Genomic DNA, 21784 nt, shown 5'->3' with positions numbered 1-21784 from the left:
TTTAATTCTTTGTTTAAATTCAATTACATTAAATGTTATTTTAAAACATTACAACCATTGAAGTGGTTGGAAAAGGTATCATTTCGAGTTATTTGGCCAGGTTTGGTGGTTGGTTGATGGTTGACTCACTGTACAGTTTATTCAAATACTATAGCAAACAAAGTTACTTTTATATGCTTGTTGGTAAATTTTCTAAAATTATAACAAATTCTTGCAATGGCTTTAAAAAATGTGGGCAAGTTAATCGTACTTTTAGGAATGTATGTACTGGCTTTATGCATATTCATTATTCTAATAGTATTTGTTGAATTAGTGACAGCTAATTTGAAAAAGATGCTATTGACAGGCAAGACTGAAATTGGGCTCAAGGAAGGATGCTTTGTCTAGAAATGTAAAGCAAAAGCAGTTGAGTAGAACATGATCTTCAAGTATTTTTGAAAACTGTGATTTATAAAACTTAAGTTCATATTATCAACATAATATTTGCCTGAATTTTCTCAATGGGATTAAATAAATTTTGTGAGCTTTTTGCTTAATCCTTTTCATAAAGCTTATGATGTTTGTAATATCTAGGTAGTGAAAATATTTTTTTTATAGCTAGAAAAGTGGCCAAAATGAATGTTATTACATAACTAAGATGAGGAACTCTGATATCACTTAGGAAAACCAAGGATAGAAACTAAATTGCCTTTATTTTGGCAAGATCCACATGGCTTCTGTAAAATGTTATTTACATTTTTTTCCAGCAAGTAAAAATACTTAGGTTTTTGGAAGTTTGTCATTTCATTGCATAATATAATGAGGAAAAGAATTTTAAGTCCATGATGCTATAGTTGACACGTCACTGTAGTCCTGGAGCTAATTTCACATCTCAGGCTTCTTTTTATTTCCTGAAAAAGAATGCTCTTTTGCATGTTTAATGATTTTAGTTATAGTTTTTAAGTCTAATATTTTTAGGAGTTTTAAAATATGACTTGCATTTCTTACTTATAGTTCAGGTATTCAACAAGTGAGATTTTAAAGAACTGTGTCATTAGTAGATAAATATAGGTGGACAGTAGTTAGCATAGAACCTTTTATTACAAAGAACAGAGACTGTATTTCAAGTTTAGTTAAATATGAATCTAGATTCTGGATGCTTGAAGAACAAAATACTGTTAGGTCACATTTCAGAAAATTGTAGCCATTAATTTGACATATTATCCTATAAATGAGATGGTCTGCATATAGAAAATGAAGCTTTATTAGCTTCAAATTTTAAGAAAATTTGTGATGATCATGATTTAGAACTGACCTCATAGGATGCTGGCTCAATTCACCGTGTCACAATACTGACCTCATAAATTTATTTTGATGTTTCCGTTTTACCATATTGGGCTAAAGGTGTAATTAGTTGTCAGGAAATCAATGTAATTACAACTAAATTTATGGGGGAAATCATACCTTTGTTAATAATGGTCTGTGAATACATGTACATCTTGTTGCTGTTATAGAGCAAGATTTTTGGCTGGGCCCAGTTTAAAGCTTAAAATCTGTATTTGTAGGTTAGAAAGTGGTTTATCTTATCGTTTTTCCCTTGCTGTGGGTTGATTAGTAAATAGTATGCTTCTTATTAAATTAGAATATGGAAATTAAATCAGAATTTCAGTTAAGACTGGTATTATTGGTGTAATTAGATTTAATTGGAAGAAGCTTTGATAGTAATCTCAAATGCTAAATATTTGAAAGTGTTAGAAAAACAAATTTCTTCCTGCATGTTCACTCTTGAAATGTGTGCCAGCCTTGGTCCTGGTCTAGCCTGGCTCTCCAATGTGGCATGCATAAGTCAACTACTCCTGTCATTACCTGCTGTGTCCCAGGGTGTGTACTAGCGGGAGACTGGGGTTTGGGGATAGAGCCAAGACTTGATCCAGGCATTTGGCATGGATCAAGATATCCTGGGCAATGTTGCCTACTCTGCCAAACACCTCAGATGATAACTTTTAGATACAAGTTTGTAACAGCTCTTACTAAATTACCTCATATCCCATCTCCTAAAATATTAATGATGAATAAATGTAAATTTGAATAAAAAGTATTCTTACGGGGAATATTTTGTGTCCTGACTTTATATCTATAGACTTCCACATTTCTTGAGCTTATTTTATTATTTATTCTTAATGTTTATTTCACAGTATCATTTGCTAATTGGATATGCATTTTAATTATTTCTGTGGAGAAGATAATTTGCAGTTTGCTCAAGTGTTTACAAAATTTTGGAAATTATGATAACATGAATTCTCTAATTGTGATTTTTTCCAATGGAATGCAATTATTTATTTAATGTTTTTGTGTTGCCACTTTTTGTATCATGAACATTTTATTCCATGAGGAAGACAGGAGCAGTTTCAGGATAGAGATGAAATAATAAATTTTCATAGTTTTTCTTAAAAACATCAGCTTTATATTTTTTGTTATATAACATACCTGATGTTAGCTCTGTTTTTTCTCTCCCCCCCCCCCTTTTTTCAATGTTTTAAAGATTTATTTTTATTGGACAGTCAGATTTAAAGAGAGAAATATCTCCCATTTGCTGGTTCACTCCCCAAGTTGTTGCCATGGCCAGAGCTAAGCTGATATGGAGCCAGGAGTCAGGTACTTCCTCCAAACCTCCCACGCGTATGCAGGGTCTCAGGGCTTTGAGTGGTCCTCAACTGCTTTCCCACGCCACAAGCAGGGAGCTCCATGGGAATTTGAACAGGCGTGACATGAACTGGCACCATAATGGGATCCTGGTGCATGCAAGGCGAGGACTTTAGTCCCTAAGCTATGGCACCAGGCCCTGTTTTCTCTCTCTCTATGTAGAAGGAACATCATTGGCATTTGAAAATTTTATCTATAGAAAAGTAGTTTATTTCAATAGGAATCATTGGGTTTATTGTATTAAATAAAAACATTTGGTAAAGCAAATATTTAAGCATCTTGACAGTTTTTTCTGAAAAAAACATTTTGTTGATATACGTGATTTGGCAACAGAGATTGACAGACACACAGAGCTCTCATCTGCTGATTCAATCCTGAAGTACCCATGTGTCTGGGTCTGGGCCAGGGTGAAGTTAAGGGCTGAGCACTCTGTCCCGGTCTCTCGTGGATTGCAGAGAACTGGGTGTTTGGGCCTGCTGTCTCCCGTGGAATATTTGAACAGGTTCTGAAATCAGGTGTGTGGTCATGTCCTCTGTCCTCTTCCATAGGTCCCAGAGAACCCAGTGAATTACTGAAACAAGTGCCTGTTCCTAGATATTTAAACTTTGATGAGGGGATTTTACCTCTCATAAATGGCACCCTTAAGATAGTTTTGGTTGTACCTGTATTCACAGAAAATATTACTGTTCCCTGGAGGAATTACTTGGAGAACCCTTTTAAACAGATGTTTAGATTATACCATAAAGTAATGCTGTATTTGAATCAAAGTTGGAAAATGTGAATTTCTCTGCCCACCCACCCCCAGAAAAAGTAAAAAAGTCTAGTTTAAACATAATTATGTATTTAAACTTATTTTCAATATAATAAGACATAATTCTATTGTTTAAGTCCACTTATGATCATGCTCATGAAGTATTTCTGACAATGGGTTTATTTCAAATTCTGAATTAGCAAAGCTAAGAAGTAATACTTGGTGAAAGTTCATTTTGATTTATTTTTTGAAGATTTGCGAAGAATACATTTGAGTATACCCAAGAAAATTTTGTATACCATCCAAATCAGGAACTTAAACCTACCAGATAAGAGTTCATTTCTTTCACATTCAGAAAGCTTTTCTGGCAATTCTGCTGTGCAGGGCTGGGCAAGAATCAGTGAAAGCTTCACGACTGTGGTGCTAGAGAAAAAGCTCTAGTTTTGATACCATGTTGCGGGGCACGGAGGTTTTGTTGTTGTTTTTTTTATTTTTGTTTTTGTTTCTGTGTTTTCCCCTTTGAGTTCTCTGGGTTTATGATTTAAGGTTAATTGTACTGTCTTAAAGTTTTTATGTTGTGGAATCTCAACATGTTCTGTATCTGTGTGCATGTGACTGTCTTCTGTATGTTTTAAAAAATTATGGTAAGCAGTGATCCTAGGCTAGTTAGTATTTTCATTTTCAGTTTCATAAGCTGTGTGATAACTTGTTGAATTCTATTAGGAAAACATGTACTTGCTTCCCTTCATGGTAACTCAGTTCACTTGAGAATCCATTAGTTCTTATTCTGTAGTCTGTTTGTATTTGTTGAGCTTAAGTATTTTCTTGTCTTGATTTTTATGAAATTGATGAAACTGTTTGCCTTCTGAAAGATGCTGGTATAAGAACATTACGATTTGTTCTTTTATTATCCATTTCTAATCTATTAGCCCTATTGATGTCATTTCGATATTAGATCTGTGACCTTTGTACTTGTATTTTTTTATTACTGTCATTCTAATCCAATCCATCATTTCCTCAGTTGCATACTTAATACTGCTTAATTGGTCTGCAACTATAGTTCCTTTTTCACATATTATAATAATGTGATCTTAAATATAGATCATATCACAACTCTACAATTGTCATTAGGTTAAAATTCAAGTCTATAACTGTTGTACATCTTTAATCTCACTGTCTTTCTTTCCCTTCTGCACTAATATTGTTCATGTTGGCCTTCCTTAAGTATGTCTTGTATCCTGGCATGTGTTGTCTGCCTGTTCTCATGCTAGTTCTGCTGTTTTAGAACATGTACAGACTATGGCCTTAAACTAATGAATTGCTGAATATTATCTTCCAGCATGTGGCTGTTCATGCATCACGTGAAGTTTTGCTTTGATTTAATTGAGATGGGATGTCCAATTTATTACCACTGAAATAATAACCTTATAACCTATCTGTGCCAACAAAATACTGTTTTGTCATGAGTAATGGCCAAATATCAAAACAAACCCTTTTCTATTACATGTAAGTGACACGATTCCATCCATTATTGGACAGGCACATTCATGCTGCATTTTGAAATACAATTTTTGTAAAGTAAAAGCTTAAGTTGTTTTAATAGTGCAACCTGTAACGACAGAATTCCTTATAGCATTTTAGGTGTCCTTACAGTATGTGAAAAGTCCAAGACTCATTCTGGAGTTATATATCAATCTTAATTTGTATTATCTGCTTCCATCTTTTTTAGTTTGGAAATTAATATGTTGCTGGTAAATATTAGTTTTTACATTGTCCAGATTAAAGATATGAGTTACAAAATCTTAATGTAGTAAATTTGAGTAACAGTATTGTATTGTTGAGAATGTATTTTTATTTAAGTTTTATTTTCTTATCAAGAGTATTATAAAAATTAAACTTTTGTAACTGTGACTTGAAAATAAATAAATTATAAGAAGCCTGTACACAAAAAAAAATCATGTCCAGATGTTCGTTTAGTGTTTTCCGAGTTAAAGTAGTTGAACAGAAGAATAGTCTTACCCCATCCATTATATAGTGTTCTGTAACCATTCATGGTTTGAAAATACTAAGTGGGAAATTCCAGAAACACACAGTTCATGAATTTTAATTTCTTGCTTGTTTATTTTCAAAATACCCATCTGGCCAATAACCAGAATAGAGAAGGCAATATAAGTCTCTTAGTTGGATGGCAGAAACTCATTTAGTTGATCCCTCACCACTACCTCCCAAATGTTGGTAGGAAGTTGGAGTCAAGAGCCAGAGCTAGAGTCTCCAACACAGGCAATTTGATAGGATTTTTGGACGTTTTAACTGTTAAACCAGTGGCCTACTCTAAGTTCATGAATTTTTAAACATGCATTATTTTGAAATAGCAAGATGAAAACACACTGGGTTGTGAACACTGCTACCTGTTACTTAGCATTTGTTGTATCATATCAGATGTTGAGGTATTAGATGATCAGTTAAAGTAACCCTCATTTTATTTAATAATTACCCCCAGAGTGCAAAAGTATTATACTGGCAATTTGGATATGCCAAAGAGAAGCCGTGAAGTACTTGGTTTAAGTAAAATATAAATGGCTCTCAACTTAATAAGGAAAAAGGAAAAATCATACGCTAAGGTTGCTGGGATCTTTAATAGGAACGAATGTTCCAGCTACAAGGGGAAAAGAGGAATTTGTACTCGTTGTGCTATTGCTTCTCAAGTACAAAAGTTACTTCCACAATACACATTAAGTATATAAATAAGTCATAAAAGGAATTAAGTTTTAAATTTTGGTGGTGTCGAGGATCTTAGAATATAAGAAAGGCATTACTAATAAAATGTCACAACTTGGGTTACTGGGTCGAAATTTCTGTTTCATATAGATTCTTTTCTGTGTTATAGTATGTTACTGTTCTTTGGGAATGTGTATGTGAACTTGGATTGCCTTTTCTCTAATTCTGTGGCTTTGCAAGGATCCTGTTGTGCTTTGGAGGCTGCTTTTCCTGAGATTCTGCACTTTCATGAACTGTTTCTTTTTCCTCAATGCTATTTTTATTTCTCTTGCTGTATCATGTTTCTGTACTTATTGTTTAATATCTTATCATTTTTGAATTCCCTGTGGATTAATTTTGTGTCCATTTCCTCCCCTGAAATTAAATGCATCTAGATGTATTTTATCATTCTGTTGAATGTGTGATTACATATAGGATCCTACAGTATATTTTTAAAAAAGATTTATGTTTGAAAGTCAGAGTCACAGAAGAGAGAAGGTAGAAGAGATCTTTCATCTTCAGTTCGCTCTGCAGATGGCTGCAGCAGCCAGAGTTGGGCAGATGCAAAACTGGGAGCCAAGAGCTTCTTGCAGGTCTCCCATATGGGTGCAGATGTCCAAGGACTTGGGCCATCCTCTGCTGCCCTCCCAGGTGTACGGTTGGGAACTGGTTTGTAAGTGGAGCTGCCGGAACTCATACCTGCACTGCTGGTGGAGGCTTAACCTAGTACACCAGGGCATCAGCTGCTGAAGTAAATATTAAAGCTGTTCTGTTTCTATAGAACTTCACTAGAAAGTATGTGCTGTGTAAGATCAGGCCTAGACCTCATTTGTTGAGGTTTTGGAGCCCTGCTCAGTGCCTTATCTCATTCCAGGTTTTTGTGTGCAGGTATAAGTCAGTCATCTGGGGCGCTTTGTGATAAATCAGATCCCAACTTTTATCTGTTTAAAATATTCACAGGAGATTTTGACATGCTGTTATATTATTAGAGGAAAAAAATGTTTCAAATGACAGGAAATCTGATAGAAGATGGAATTTATCTAATTTGAATGAAGATATCTACATAAAATGTTTGGGAAATGATGAATTTTAAATAATTTTTAAAGAGTTATTTGGATTTTTTTTAACAATCAAGATTCAGTGAAGCTTGTTTTTTTGTTTTGTTTCATCTACTTTTTAATTAGCTTAATATGAGAATGTTCTCTGTCAGTGCACTTTCAGAAACTAATTGATTTTGACAAAGACTGAGCAGATGGGAAGAAAATCCCAGTTGGGTATGCTACCAAGTCATGCACTTGGGGCAGGTTCTTTGTGTTCAAACAGGGTCCTGCTGACACAGGCTGTTCACTGTCAAATGCCAGGTGTGGGGATGTCCAGAGTTTCCATGGAGGAGCTGATGTTGGGTAGGGTTGTTTGTTTTTTGGTGCTCTGATTTGCTTGCATGCTTGCTCACTCTTTCTCTTTTTCTCTTTGCTTCCCTCCCTCCTTTCTTTTTCTGTCTCTTTCTGATAAAGTATACTTTAGTCCTAGTGTGTGTTGACTGAGTAACAGACCTCTAAAAATGAAAATAATTATACATGACAGTCTAAATAATCATTATTTACTTTATGCGAGGTCTTTGTCATTTTTATATGACCTTTTTTCAAATGTGTGTTCTTGAAGTCATTTGTTTGGAGAGTAACCATTCTGAAATACCAAAATGGTTACAGTCTGTGATAAAATTATATGTTGGCAATTGAAAAGGATAGATTGACCATTAATGTGGAAGGTGGTATTAAGATAGAGAAATTTTTCATATATTTGTAGTGCCTTGTAAAGGCTTTGATAGTATTGAAATCTTATTAAGTTTTAAAATTATTTACCATGAACATTCTGCAGTTTGACACATTGCTTTTTAGGGTTGTCAAAAAGTAAGGAGTCTAATAGGAAATGAGGCAGCAGGATGGGTTAGAACATAACCCAAATGCTGGAACTGGGAACTCAGCTAGCATCAAAACTTTTAAGACTTAATTACCACTCTGTCCTTAAGGAAGCTGTGAGCCAGGAGTTCCAAGATTTAATTAGAAGTAGAACAGTGATTTTCAGAGATTTTAAAAGCAGTAGAACTCTTGTGACGTCAGTGTATGATCTGAAAACCTAACATTAGATAAAACTACTGTTACTGTCATCCACAGTTCTGAGCTCTCAGGCGGTAAGGTTATTGGCTGAGAACCAATAATTTTCTGTTACAACTTGGAGATAGAAAGTTTTTGATAGAATATCTTTTCATGCTTGATTGATTAATTACAATGATAGTTTTGAAGAGAAAAATGTGTTAGTTATCATCATGACTCTGGACACAGTCTACAGTAATTATGTTTGCTTTAGGAAAACCATTTAACCTAATTGATGTAAAAAGACAAAATGACATTTTACTGCTTTGAAGTTAGCCCAAGTTTTTTTTTTTAATTCTATTTGTAATATGTCTTTTCCCCCCTTTTTCCATAATTATAAATTATTGTAGAAAAAAATTTAACTAGTAAACTGGAAAGGCTTCATTGTTTCTAAGCGTATCTTTAAACTTAAGGGCTGTGTGGATTGATTTTTTTTGTGTTTATTCTAGACATAAAGCAAATCACTATTTCAGAACTTGAAATTAACATAGTATTTGCTCCTTTTGTCTTTTAATTCAAAATATTTTATCCAGTGAAGAACCTTCCACTTTGGGAGTTATGTAGCACTTAAGCAGTTTATTGTGTCTGCCATTAAACAAAGACATGTGAACTCCTTCTCATTGGAGACGTTTATTTCTCCCTCCCCAACATAAACACAAAGAAAGTTTCTCAGACATAAGCAAATTAAAACAAACCCAACTTTGCCTCTTGGAATCTGTTCCACTTACATTTCATGCATTTTTTTTTTTTCAGTGAGAACCATATGTTTTTTATGTAGCTTTCTTATAAACCTTGTTAGCTATTTAACATTCTTACTGTTAACTGAGTGAGGACTTTAACCAAGAACTGCCTGTGGCATTACAGATGCCTACAGTTTATTGGCTACTTCTGTAGTTGAAAATGGGTTGAATTGTTTTTTTGAACCCAGTAAGTTTGTCCTTTCCACTTGGGTGTTGAAAGAGCTTGTGAGCAGTAGCTGTTCTGATTTTTGTTGGTTGTTTTCTCTAGGGAACAAGCTACCCTCTGAGTCAGCACTGGACTTGAAGATATATCCTACAATTCATGAAACTGACTGATTCGACTAAAGGATGGATAGTTTGGGCAGCGTTGGACAGCTCTATGAGGGGTCTGTTTGCTTAACTGAAGGGATTGTTGAGTTCAGCAACTTTTAATTCCCCTTATTAATTATAAGGGGTTGCTGTTGTGAAAACAGGGTTTTTGAAGGAATCAGTTCTGACAATTAATATCAGTATTACTGACTCTTTTCTGTTTATCAACAAATTTCGTGGAACAATTTTTTTAAATGTAGAAATTTTGCTGCTATTTGTTGCCAGCAAGAATTTGCATTTCCTGAGAGGTCAGTGTAGGAGTTTTGCAGTTGGCTTGTAAAACCAAGTTACCCTTTTTTCACATGGGGTTGTAAATATTTCTCTGAAGTAAACCATTTGACCTTTGTATTATTTCATCTTTTTAAAGGTAGTGTGCATTTGTGGATTGAAAATGTTAGGATTAAATGGTTTAAATGGACTTAATATGATTAATAAATATTTTATTAGATTAGTGAATGATTTCTATTTCAAGCTTATAGGACTTTTTGATACTCGATACTTAACAGATTTTAATAAGGTAGTTAATCTTACCTTTATACTAATAGTTTCATTGATATCTGAGTTAATGAGAAATTTTAATGTCAAATTGAATTTACTTTGAACTCTGAAATGTGAAGGATTGGGGTTACAAGAAGAAAAAACATCATATACTTATTTTTGGGGCTGTAATAAATCATTCTTCCAATTATCCTTTTGAAGATTTAAAATTTTGGAATGTAAGATAACATAGGAAGCACTTTCTTACAACTATATCTGTTTATAATTAAATTTTGTTGTGGAAATGGAAAAATTATAAATATATTTATTTTAGTTATTTGGAAGTTAGTATTATGCAAAATATATATAGATTGTAGAAATTTTACCTAATTAGCTTTCTTTTAAATGTCTTGCTATTTCAGCAAGAGGTGCAAAATTATCCATTATAGTATAGATAGGAAATTTGACTTTGAATAAATGGGCTTGTGAACAATTACATTTTTGATTAATTGTGTGAGTAATGACCCACTTAAGCTCTGATGCTCTTTATTAAAAACATATTTAGCCAGTTTTGGTGATTATCTGCAACATTGTATTTGGACAATAAAATTATTTTGGGGAAAGAAGAAAATGCTTTTATTGCCTTAGCTTTAATTCTTAATTCCACCGATTGTTGGAACATGGCGTAGATTGTTTTGTTTTATACAGCCTGTTCTAGGATTAGAACCACATTAAAAACATATGTCCACCTGTGGGATGATACTTGTCCTGTGGTTATTTTTATTTGGTTTCACTTTTTCTGGTTTCCTTTTCTTAATTCATTTTGTGATTTTTAACAAAAGTGATAGGCCTATTGCTAAAGTGGCATTTTTAATATTTTTAACTTTAATCTTGATGGCACTAACTTAAAGGATTATTGCCATCATGTCTTTTGGGCAGAAAAGTGAATGAAACCATACGTAAAGCTCATCATGTTCCTGGGTTCTGTGATTCCATCTATTAAGATGCATTTCATTGGCCTGGAGTGGAAGCCTAGTGGCTAGAGTCCTTAACCTGCATATGTTGAGATCTTATATGGGCACTGGTTCGTGTCCTGGTTATTCTACTTCCCATCCAACTCCCTGCTTGTGGCCTGCGGAGGCAGTTGAGAGCATCCCAGAGCCTTGGGAGACCCGGAGGAGGCTCCAGGCTCCTGACTGCGGATCAGCTTAGCTCCAGTTGTTGCAACCACTTGGGGAGTAAACCATTGGATGAGTATCTTTCTCTCCTTCTCTCTATAGATCTGATTTTTCATTAAAACAAATCAGTCTTTAAAAATGCATTTCACTAACTTTATCATGAGTAAGTTTTAAATGACTGAAATCATTAATGTGTATTCTGCCCCCATTATCTGCTAGCAAGAGTGAAAAAACTGTGTCTGCTTTTGGCTGAAACAGTGGGGTGTGCATTGTAGAGCAGCAGGTCAGTGTACCATTTGAGATCCCTACACCCATATCAGAGAGCCTGGTTATAGTGTTGGCTGTACTGCACTTTCAGATCCAGCATCTTGGCTAATGTGCTTAAGTGGCAGCATGATGGCTTAAGTGCTTGGTTTCTTGTTACTTGTGTGGAATGTTTGGATAGTTTCTGGCTCCCAGATTTGTCCTGGTCTAAGCCAGGTTTTGTTTTGTTTTTTGGACAACTGTAAATTGAACCAGCAATTGGAAGATTATTCTCTCTTACTCTGCCTTTCAAATAAATTAGTAAAACTTCTCTGCATTTGTTGACAAATTTACAAAATATAGTTTTTCTTAGTTCTTTTGTTAAAAAGTTATGAGTTTGAAGGTGACCCTTCAAAGGAGATGATTTTTATGAAATGAAAATTATTGGGCCCAGGTGATAGCCTAGTGGCTACAGTCCTCGCCTTTCATCCACTGTGATCTCATATGGGCTCCAGTTCTAATCCCAGCAGCTCTGCTTTCCATGCACCTCTGTGCTTGCAGCCTGGGAAGGCAATCGAGGATGGCCCAAAGCCTTGGAACCCCGCACCTGCATGGCAGACCCGGAAGAAGCTCCTGGCTTTGGATCAGCTTAGCTCCGGCCGTTGCAGTTGCTTAGAGAGTGAATTTAGCGGATGGAAGATCTTCCTCTCTGTCCCTTCTCCCTTCTGTATATCTGACTTTAAAATCAAAATAAAACAAATCTTAAGAAATACATAAATTGACTAAGGATTTGACCAGTCATGAAGTTTGTGTTGCTGTGCTATGGAACTCTTTTTTAAAATGTGTATGGACAAAAAGTAGGAAAGTAAACAGAAATTCATTGTTGTAACTGCAGGCTGATGTTTTTGCTCCTTTCCTTTTACCAAGGCATGCTTTCATTCAGAAAAGGAAAACCATTTACACTTCTGTTTCTCTGTAACTGTATTCACTGTAGAGTTTTATGGGGCCGTGGGGAGTAACTGTAGAAATCAGGTCGCAGGCCAAGGATCTGAACTCACGTTTTGAGAATGCCTTTCTTTCCTAGCTAATGAGGGTGGGTTACTGTGTGGGAACTCTTTGTGCACAGTGTCATCTGTCTAAGCACATCTCCTTCCGGGAGTCTGGGATTCTGGTGCTTGTTAGAGAATATCTGTGTGGGCAGTCTGCAAGAAAACTCTTGGACACAGGGATTAATGGATTTCTTGGTACAAATGGATTGTACATGTTAGCAGGGGTACAGTCTGTTTTATGACTCTTGTGGCTGCAGCAGCTGTGGGTAAGCCAGGTGGAAGACTGACTGGAGCCCAAGTGTTTAGTCCATTCTTTGCTTTTCCTAGGCCATTAGCAGGAAGCTGGTTGGAAAGTGGACCCACTGGCACATGAACTTGTGCTGGTATGGGATGCTGCAATTGCAGCTGCCTACGTTCCTCACTATAACACAATACCAACCCCCAAACTTTTAATTAAAACAATTATAATATATATAATAGTAATAATGTTAGTGTCTCCTATGCCCAAAAGCACTGACCAAAGAAATGGACTACAAAACAAAGCTTGTTTTTGAAGCATTGAACTTGGAAACAAGAAATGTGCTCCAAGTACAACTTCGGAATTGAATTTTATTACAATCTCCACCCTTTCCTAGTAGTACTACTAGGAAAGTCAAGAGAATGCACTGATTCCTCACAGGTTTAAGATCTGTTAGAATTTGGAAATACTAACAGGGAATGTGTTTGGGGTTTAGAATTTTGGCAGCTTGTCTTTGTTTCTATGATTGTGTAAGTTGCAGACTGTGGCTTGCTGTTGAGTAAAGTATTGGCCCTGTTAAGATAATGCTTTCTTTGTTTTTATATCTATAACATTTAAGTTCTAATCAAAACCATTCTGTTTAGTGTAGCCAGAAATGATAGCTTATTATTGAACATTTTTTTAATTTGGTTGTGGTGACATTGTTGAAGTTATGAATGAACGTAGGCTAGTCCAGTCTAAATTAACCTATAAGAAATGGTGTTAAAGAAACCTGACTTTTTCAGAAGCAGGTCTCTCACTCCAGATTCTTTGAAAATCTTCTGTCTTTCCTAGCGGCTGAGCGATTATTTCTTGTCTGGCTGTGGTGAAGAGCGGTATCTATATTGTTTCATAGCCTAACCATTTACCTTTCTTCTTCAAACTAATTATTGTATTCAGCAATTCTGGTAGTAACACTTGCTATAATTAGCATCTTGATCATTGGAATCAACTCCCCAAATGATTTATGCAATGGCTAGAACTGAGTCAGGCCAGAACCAGGAACTCTATTCTCTCTCTCTCTCTCTCTCTCTCTCTCTCTCTCTCTCTCTCTCTCTCTCTCTCTCTCTCTTAAAGATTTATTTACTTTTATTGGACAGTCAGATATACAGAGAGGAGGAGAGACAGAGAGGAAGATCTTCTGTCTGATGATTCACTCCCCAAGCAGCCGCAATGGCTGGAGCTGAGCCATTCCGAAGCTAGGAGCCAGGAGCTTCCTCCAGGTCTCCCTCGCAGGTGCAGGGTCCCAAGGCTTTGGGCCATCCTCAACTGCTTTCCCAGGGCACAGGCAGGGAGCTGGATGGGAAGTGGAGCTGCTGGGATTGGAACTGGTGGCCATATATGGGATCCCAGGAGCGCAAGGCGACTTAACCACTATGCTATCGCATCAGGAATGAACTCTGTTCTCTTCTCTTACATGAGTAGCAAGGACCAAAGTACTTGAGTCATCTTCTGTGTTGCTTTCTCAGACCTAGTCATGAAGCTGGGTTGGAAGCCAGGTGGTTGGGTCTGCACCTGCCACTGCAGTGATGGATGTTTTTATCACAGGCTCCTGCTTGACTTGTGCCAGCACTGGCCCCTGTGTAGAAAATTTCTACCTTGTTTTACAATTTCTGTATTAGGCTGATATACAGATAAATTTATTGGTAGATAACTTTAATATTTGCTTGTGTTGTAATTGATGTCTTTGAGGAACAAAATTTTTCTAATGATTTTTAGTGTATAGCTAGATACATTGTGAATGTTAATGATCTGAGTAAATTAATTCTATTATTGTATATTTCTTTTTTGGGGGGGCTGTTTTGTACAAGTAATTTTTCTTCAATGGCGGTCTTTTTGTTATTGTTGCTTTGTGCTGGCTAGGGGCTTTAGTACTGTTTTATAAACTAGTAGACACAGTTGATATTTTTATCTTGTCCCTGAGTTTATAATTTTTTTAAATATAACACATTTAATGCACTTCATAAGAACAATTCTAAAAATACAATAATTTTTCTATCCCTATTTCCCTCTTTCTTTTTGAAAGGAATGTTTGTAATGTTTTCCTATTTAGGATGAGTTATACCAGGAGATCATAGATACACTTTTTTGAGAGGAGATTGTTTAACTTTTCTAATTGAAGGAATGTTTAAGTATAATGGATAAATTTTAAAATACAATTAGGTATTGTTCAGTGACCCACTATGGACCACAAAGATAAAGCAAGATAAAGGTTTCTCTTTATGGAGCGCATAGCTTTGATTTTCATCTAATGAGTCATTCTGTTGAATTGATTAACAATATCATGGCAATAAAAAAGTTGTAACTAATAGTTATTCCTGAATCGCCTTCAAAAATATAAGAAATAGGTCACAATATTTATTTATCTGTCAGTCATCTACTTATTATCTGTAAATGTTATCTAAGAACAGGGCGATGATAAGAAGTAATTTTAGTTTGTATCTTTTTTACTTTTAATTTTGTGACACCGTTCCGTAGGCTCTGAGCTTTTGCTCACCCACTTCCCAAGTTCCCTCTCCCCTACTGATTTCCTCTGTATTATTACAATAGTATAGTCCTTCATAAGCAGTCATAAGTCCATCAGTCTGTTGTTGAAGTGTATCCTGATATTGCAATACGAATAATGGCAGAGAGTCCAGCATCCTGTTGTCAAGATCATTAGTAGTCCATCTTTGATTTGGAAGTAGAGATCCATACTGCATTGTATCTTCACATCTGGATATGGTAGTCTCCATTACACAGTTATTATAAATTACCTTAAATGAAAAGCAATAAAACAAAATCAACAGTTTGTGTCTTCTTAATAATGAGGAAAGACAGCATCTTTTATGTTTGAGGCTTTTAATTTTCTGTAAATTGGCTAGCTGGGTAATTTGTCCATTTTTGTTTGGTTGCTTTCAGTTTTCTAAATGAGTTTAAGAACTACATGGTAAGTAAAGTAGTTTATTAAGTATTACAGATTATCTTGTTGCTGTGTAGAAGTTGTTAATGTTTTGAAGCATTAAGTTGATGAACTTAAAAATATATTTTTTTAAAGATTTATTTTTATTATTTTTTCATTGGAAAGGCGGATATACAGAGAAGAGGGACAGAGAGGAATATCTTCCGTCCAATGATTCACTCCCCAAGTGAGCGCAACGGGCCGATACCATGCCGATCCGAAGCCAGGAGCCTCTTCTGGGTCTCCCACGTGGGTGCAGGTTCCCAAAGCTTTGGGCCGTCCTCGACTGCTTTCTCAGGCCACAGGCAGGGAGCTGGAAGGGAAGCGGGGCTGCCGGGATTAGAACCGGCGCCCATATGGGATCCCGGGCGTGCAAGGTGAGGACTTTAACCACTTGCGCCACCACGCCGGGCCTGAACTTAAAAATATTTTAAGATGATTAATCTTGGGCCTGGCATGGTAGCCTAAGTGGATCCCATATGGTTGTCAGTTGTCAGTTGTATCACGGCTGCTCTACTTCCCATCTAACTCCCTTTTTGTGTCTTGAGAAAGCAGTAGAGGATGGCTCAGAAGTCTGGATCCACCTGCGTGGGAGATCCCGAAAATGCTCCTGGTTCCTGACTATGGATCTACCCAGTGCTGGCTGTTGGAACTAGTTAGGAAGGGAAGCAGTAGTTGGAAGGTCTTTCTCACTTTACTTCTCTCTGTAAGTCTGCCTTTCCAATAAAAAATAAATAAATCTATAAAAGAAAGAAAGATTACTGGAAAGGCAGATTTTTACAAAGAATGCAAAAGACATATAAAGAGAGAGAGGTCTTTTAGTAGCTGGTTCATTCCCCAAGTGACCGCAGTCACTGGAGCTGAACCTGTTTGAAGCCAAGGACAAGAACTTGGGCCATCTTCTGATGCCTTATAAGCTAGGAGCTGGATCAAAAGTAGAGTACCTGTGAATATTGGGATGCTAGTGATGCATGTGGAAATTAGCTTGTTAGGCAACTCTACTGGCTTCCCAAAATTTGTGTTTTCATGACACGCTAGAGGCTTTTTGTTTTGCTTTATATTATTAAATATTTAACCTGAATATTCATCTTGAAGTTGTGTGACAAGTGAATGAAGGATTTGCTTTTATTGATTTTATCTAAATCTGTATCTGTTCACTTTTCATCATTGCATCATCTGGTGATGCCTAGAAAGCGTCTCATCTGACACCTGACTCTTTATCTTCCCCTGGGTTGTAAAGTTCCATCTTTGTCTTAGACTTTTTTTTAAATCATGCACTTTTGTGACCAAGTTGTGGAGCGCTTTCTGCATTGGTCAGCTAACCATGAGAGATTATTTAATACATGTTAGTCACTGTAGTTTTGGTTACTTTTAATACTAGTGGTACTGCTCTCTATATTCCTTTTAGCTGTTAGTTTTCCTTCTTTATGCTACCCCATTTCCTTTCTGTATTTGACCTAGCTGTTCTCATTGTTAACTTAGCATAGAATTAATTATGTTGGCTAATTTAAAACATATGATTAGTGGTTTTAGCCCGTGAACATTTTTACATTAGGGTAGGATTGAATTCTTTATACAAGTATAGATATTTACTTCCCTTTATTTACTTTTTGTGTATGTGGTTATTTGATTGCTCTGCTGTTTTATCTGGATAAATGAAGTTTTCTTGATTTTTTTCTTCTTAGTATCAATATGCATATTGTATTTTGTTGAGCTACAAATCACGTAATCAGTATGTTCTAAAAGTGTAAGATTGTACAACCACCACAACTAGTTCCACAAAGGAAATGAGTGCCTAGTGCATTCCTCATTTTCCCAACCTCTGAGAAATACTAATTTACTTTCTGATTTTATAAGGTGTTTTGTTCTGGGTTTTTCATATGATTAGAAACATGTAACGTGTGTTTTTGTGTCTGGCTTCCTCCAGTTCAGTGTTTTCAAGGTCTTTCCGTGTTGTAGCATGTATTGGTATTTCCTTTTATGTATGGATGGATAATATTCTGTTGATGGATATATTACATTTTTTATCCTTTTACTATTTATTTGATGAACATTTACCTTGTTTACTTGGCAGTTGTGTATGTTGCTGCAATGCATAGTCATGTATAAACATTTTTGTATGTTTTCAGTTCTGATAGATAATGTATCTATTTGTACAATGGTAGGGTCATATGGTAACTATGTTTAACAAATTGAGCAACTACCAGACATCTTTTGAAGATTTATTTATATATTTATTTATTTTAAGGATTATTTGTTCTTATTTGAAAGGCAGATACACAGAGAGGAGAGAGAGAGAGGAAGATCTTTCGTACAATGATTTAGTTCCCAAGTGGCCGTGACGGCTGGAGCTGAGTTGAGCCAAGCCAAAGCCAGGAGCCTCTTTCAGGTCTCCCATGCGGGTGCAGGGTCCCAAGGCTTAGGGCCGTCCTCCACTGCTTTCCCAGTCCACAGGTAAAAAGATGGATGGGAAGTGGGGCTGCCACGATTAAAGCTGGTGCCCATATGGGATTCTGATATGTGCATTGGGGGAATTCTAGCCACTAGGTTACTGCGCCAGGCCCACCAAATTGTTTTTTAAAGTGGCTACACTATTGTGCACTTCTGCTAACAAAGAAAGTTCTAGTTTTTCCATTTCTTCATCACTGAGTCTTGGTATTACCTCTGTTTTACTAGATTAATTCTAATGCATATGAAATGAAATGTCATTGTGTTTGATTTTCATGTCACTATTTACTAAAGTTCGCCTCCTGTTATGTGCTCACTGGTTGTTTTTGTTTTTTTAAGGGAAGTACTTGTTTAAAATCTTAGCTAAATATTTAATTCACTTTTTAATTTTTTTTTTCTTAGAGCGATAGTCAGCAAGACAGTCCACATGGTTTCTTGTCCAATAGTTGTTTCTTTAACTACCCACTCCCACAACAACCAGGCTTGATCCAAGGTGAAGCTGCAAGCCTTGGGTTGATCCCGACTGGCACTGAGTGAGCTCTCCCACGTCGCCCGTGGAACCTTCACCTGCCAGCTCATTAGTGCAGGTTAACAGAAAGCTGGAATCAGCTTGAACCCAGACACTCGCTAGGAAATGTAGCTTTATATACCAAGTGCCCACCCAAACATAATTTGTGTCTTTGGGGGGTAGTTGTTCTGATTTTCTGTTTGTCTTTGGCATTTATAGTTTCACAAATTGGTCAGAGGGATTTATTTTTACTCATTCTGTTCAGAACTCTTAGTATTTCTTGAAGGAGAATTCTTGGGCAAATTAATTTTGGAAAATCACAAATCTTTCCTCATTTAATATCATTTCTCTAATATTTTGCATTTTTTTAGAGTATTTCTCATTTGACATTTTTCTCATTCAATTTTAAATCCTTAACCACTCTTTAATATTTTTTTAGTTTTGATTTCTAATTTCTTTTTTTGTATTTATAAATATGGTTTAATACTCCTCTCCATTTCTGTATATCATAACACCAAAATTTTGCTGCTCAGGATCTCTCTGCAGAAGCTGTAGAGAATGCAGAGGCTACAGTTTCCACCCCTTATTTCTGTGTTTGTAAGTGTAAATATAATACGTACCAGAGTATGTTGATACACACGTCAATATATAATGCAGTATATATCACCAAAGAGAACACATTGATTAAAGAAATACAAAATTTGGCATCATTTCCAAACTTGGTAGTAAAAATGAAAACTACAAAAGGAGCTGCATATCCTAAATGTATCATGTGAAGCAATATGCATATTAAAAATGTAACATTACATCCAATTCCCTGGAATTGTCATGTCACATTAGACCCATTTACAGTTGCAAAGCATCTCTGGTATACTGTTTTCCTCTAACTTGCTGTAGAGCTCATTCTGAAAAAACTTTTTTATTTCACTTTTCATGCTTATATTTATTCTTGAGGAACTTTGTTCTGTTAAAGAACATTGCTCTTTTAAGACCATCAATTATTTCATCTTGACTGTTTTATTAAGAATTATATTTTATGATCTCGTTTATATACTGCTGTTTTCCAGGGTTCTTTTGTTCCCAGGGTGCTAATTTTCAGGTATATAGAATGGTGATTTTTTTTTTAATTAACGTTTATTTTAATTTACATTTGAAAGGCAGAGACAGGCAAATCTTCCATCTGGTTCATTTTTGTAAATTCCCACAGAAACCAGAAACCTGGAACTCCCTTGTGGAACTCCCTTGGGGGCAGCAGAATTACAAGTACTGGAACCATCACTTGCTGTTTCTAACTGTATGCGTTAATGGGAAGATGGATTCAAAGTGGAGGAACCATGATTGAAACCAGACCAGTCCAATTTTTAATGCTGACTTCTGGTCAGTGATGTAGACTGTTGTGCCAAATGCCTGTCCATGATTCTTACATGTCATGTAAAATCATTTTCTGGGAAGGATTCCTGTGTGTTCTATGTATATGGAAATCTGCATCAAAATATCTCAGTGTTTATTTACTAAGTTTAGGTTTCTGAAAGGCTTCACCAGAGCAAATCAACTTTCATATTAATTTCTTGCTTTGATTCTTATAAGATGGAGTCTCATGTGACATTGTTTCTCCTTTTTGTAACATATGCAAAGGACGAGGCTGACATTTCCATTTTCTCTATGACATCACTCCAACCCTTCCAGTCTTGCTTCTTTTCTGTCATCTTTCTCCCATGATCCAGCTCACTTTGAGTCTCTGGGCTGGTAAGTAGAAATTCTGTGGTCCTGCAGGAACTTTTCGCATAGGCTTTCAGAGTCCTGGCTTTATAACTGAGACTTTAATTCTGTTCTCCATAATTTATGGGGTTGGGCTACACTGCACAAAATAACCTCTTCAAATTATGCTGAAGTTTCACGCTGGTAGTATGTGTGTTATTGTTGTTCTGACGCCTACTCTTCTTTGGAATTGTCTTCCCGTTCTGTGTGGTTATGGAATTGGTGGAGGTTCCTCATTTTCCAGCATCTTTCCCAAACTCATTGTTTTGTATTTGGGAAAGGTGTTGATTTGGTATGTATTAATTTTGTAGTTATTTACCTCAGTGAATTATTATTTACAACAGATTTTTTTTTCTTGTTTTTGTTGGATATTCCATAAATGAAGTTGGCTCATCTTGAAACAATGACAATTTTGCCTCAGCTAATTCGCCTTGATTCATTTTATTTTGTTAATTGTTTTTGCTGAATTGCTTTAGTGAACATTATTGTCATGTCCTCGCTTTTTTAAGAATAGCTTATTTTCAAGAAGCATTTTTTAAATTATTGGGAGATTTAGCTTATATATGTATAAGTTACGGCAGTTACTCTGTGTAATCCGGAAAATGTAATTCTAGCAGTGATACCAAAAAGTCAAATGCAGAAATGAAATATTCCTATTGCAGAATTTTTAAATAAAAATTGTCATGTATAGAGTGCCGCTTAGGCTGTATGAATGTACTTCAAAAACTGTGTGGAAAAGTGGCGTTAAAGATAAGTTTATTCTGCTAAAAAAAAATTGGTAAAAGCTTCCCAGTTAATGGATTTTTCATGAACTTTTTGTTGACCTTTTGTATTGGTTTCAAACTATTTTTGTACCAAAATAAAGTTATCTTTTCAATCCACTTTTCCTTGAGGTTATTGAAGTACTGTATTTGCTTTGGAAGAGTTACTAAGAGCAAAAATCAGAGAGCGTCCATCCATTAGTTCACTGCCCAGATGGCCTTTTGCTCAGGCTGAAGCGGGAGCTTCTTGGTGTCCCATGTGGGTGCAATGGTAAAGACACTTGAGCCATCTTCTGCTGCTTTTTCCGGCCATTGGCCGACAGCTGCATCAAAAGTGGAGCATCTGGGATGTAACCTGGGGCCCGTATTGGATGCCTGTGTTGCAAGCGTCAGCTTTATCCACTACACCACTGTGGTCGCTCCAGGAAGATGGCATTTATTAAGTAAGAATTCTTAACTTTGAATTAAACTTACTTGATATGAGCAGAATCTGCTCTGTTTTATTCAGCACTCTTAGTAACTCATTTTTATAGTGTGGTTCTTGCCACTCCTTCCTGTTTTTATACCTTAGTGTTATATATAGGTATATAGTAGTTATGGTTACTATCTTCATAATACTAAGTTTAAAATATCTATCCATTCAGATGTGTGGTGTTCTACTAAGTTCTTCAGTGCATTTGTGAAATACACAT

At 35.9% G+C, this 21784-nt stretch overlaps 1 protein-coding gene across 4 annotated transcripts in view; it reads left to right on the top strand.

Annotated features, from left to right (window-relative positions):
- Nucleotides 1-21784, top strand: part of PAN3 (poly(A) specific ribonuclease subunit PAN3) — a 129646-nt gene that overhangs the window by 71127 nt on the left and 36735 nt on the right. The window contains exon 2 of one of the 4 annotated variants that reach the window (XM_040979852.1): nt 9352-9469. The exons of the other annotated variants lie outside the window; for them this stretch is intronic. Within the exon in view, the coding sequence (XP_040835786.1) occupies nt 9406-9469 (64 nt within the window). The 5' untranslated portion in view covers nt 9352-9405. The remainder of the gene's footprint in view (nt 1-9351; nt 9470-21784) is intronic. 4 annotated transcript variants of the gene reach the window in all.

The sequence above is a fragment of the Ochotona curzoniae genome, unplaced genomic scaffold, assembly GCF_017591425.1.
Source record: "Ochotona curzoniae isolate NIBS_2020 unplaced genomic scaffold, NIBS_Ocur_1.0 contig_3332, whole genome shotgun sequence".
In the NCBI taxonomy this organism is placed as follows: Eukaryota; Metazoa; Chordata; class Mammalia; order Lagomorpha; family Ochotonidae; genus Ochotona; species Ochotona curzoniae.
The sequence above is the reverse complement of the archived record's forward strand: the minus strand, read 5'-3'. Positions and strand labels throughout refer to the sequence as shown.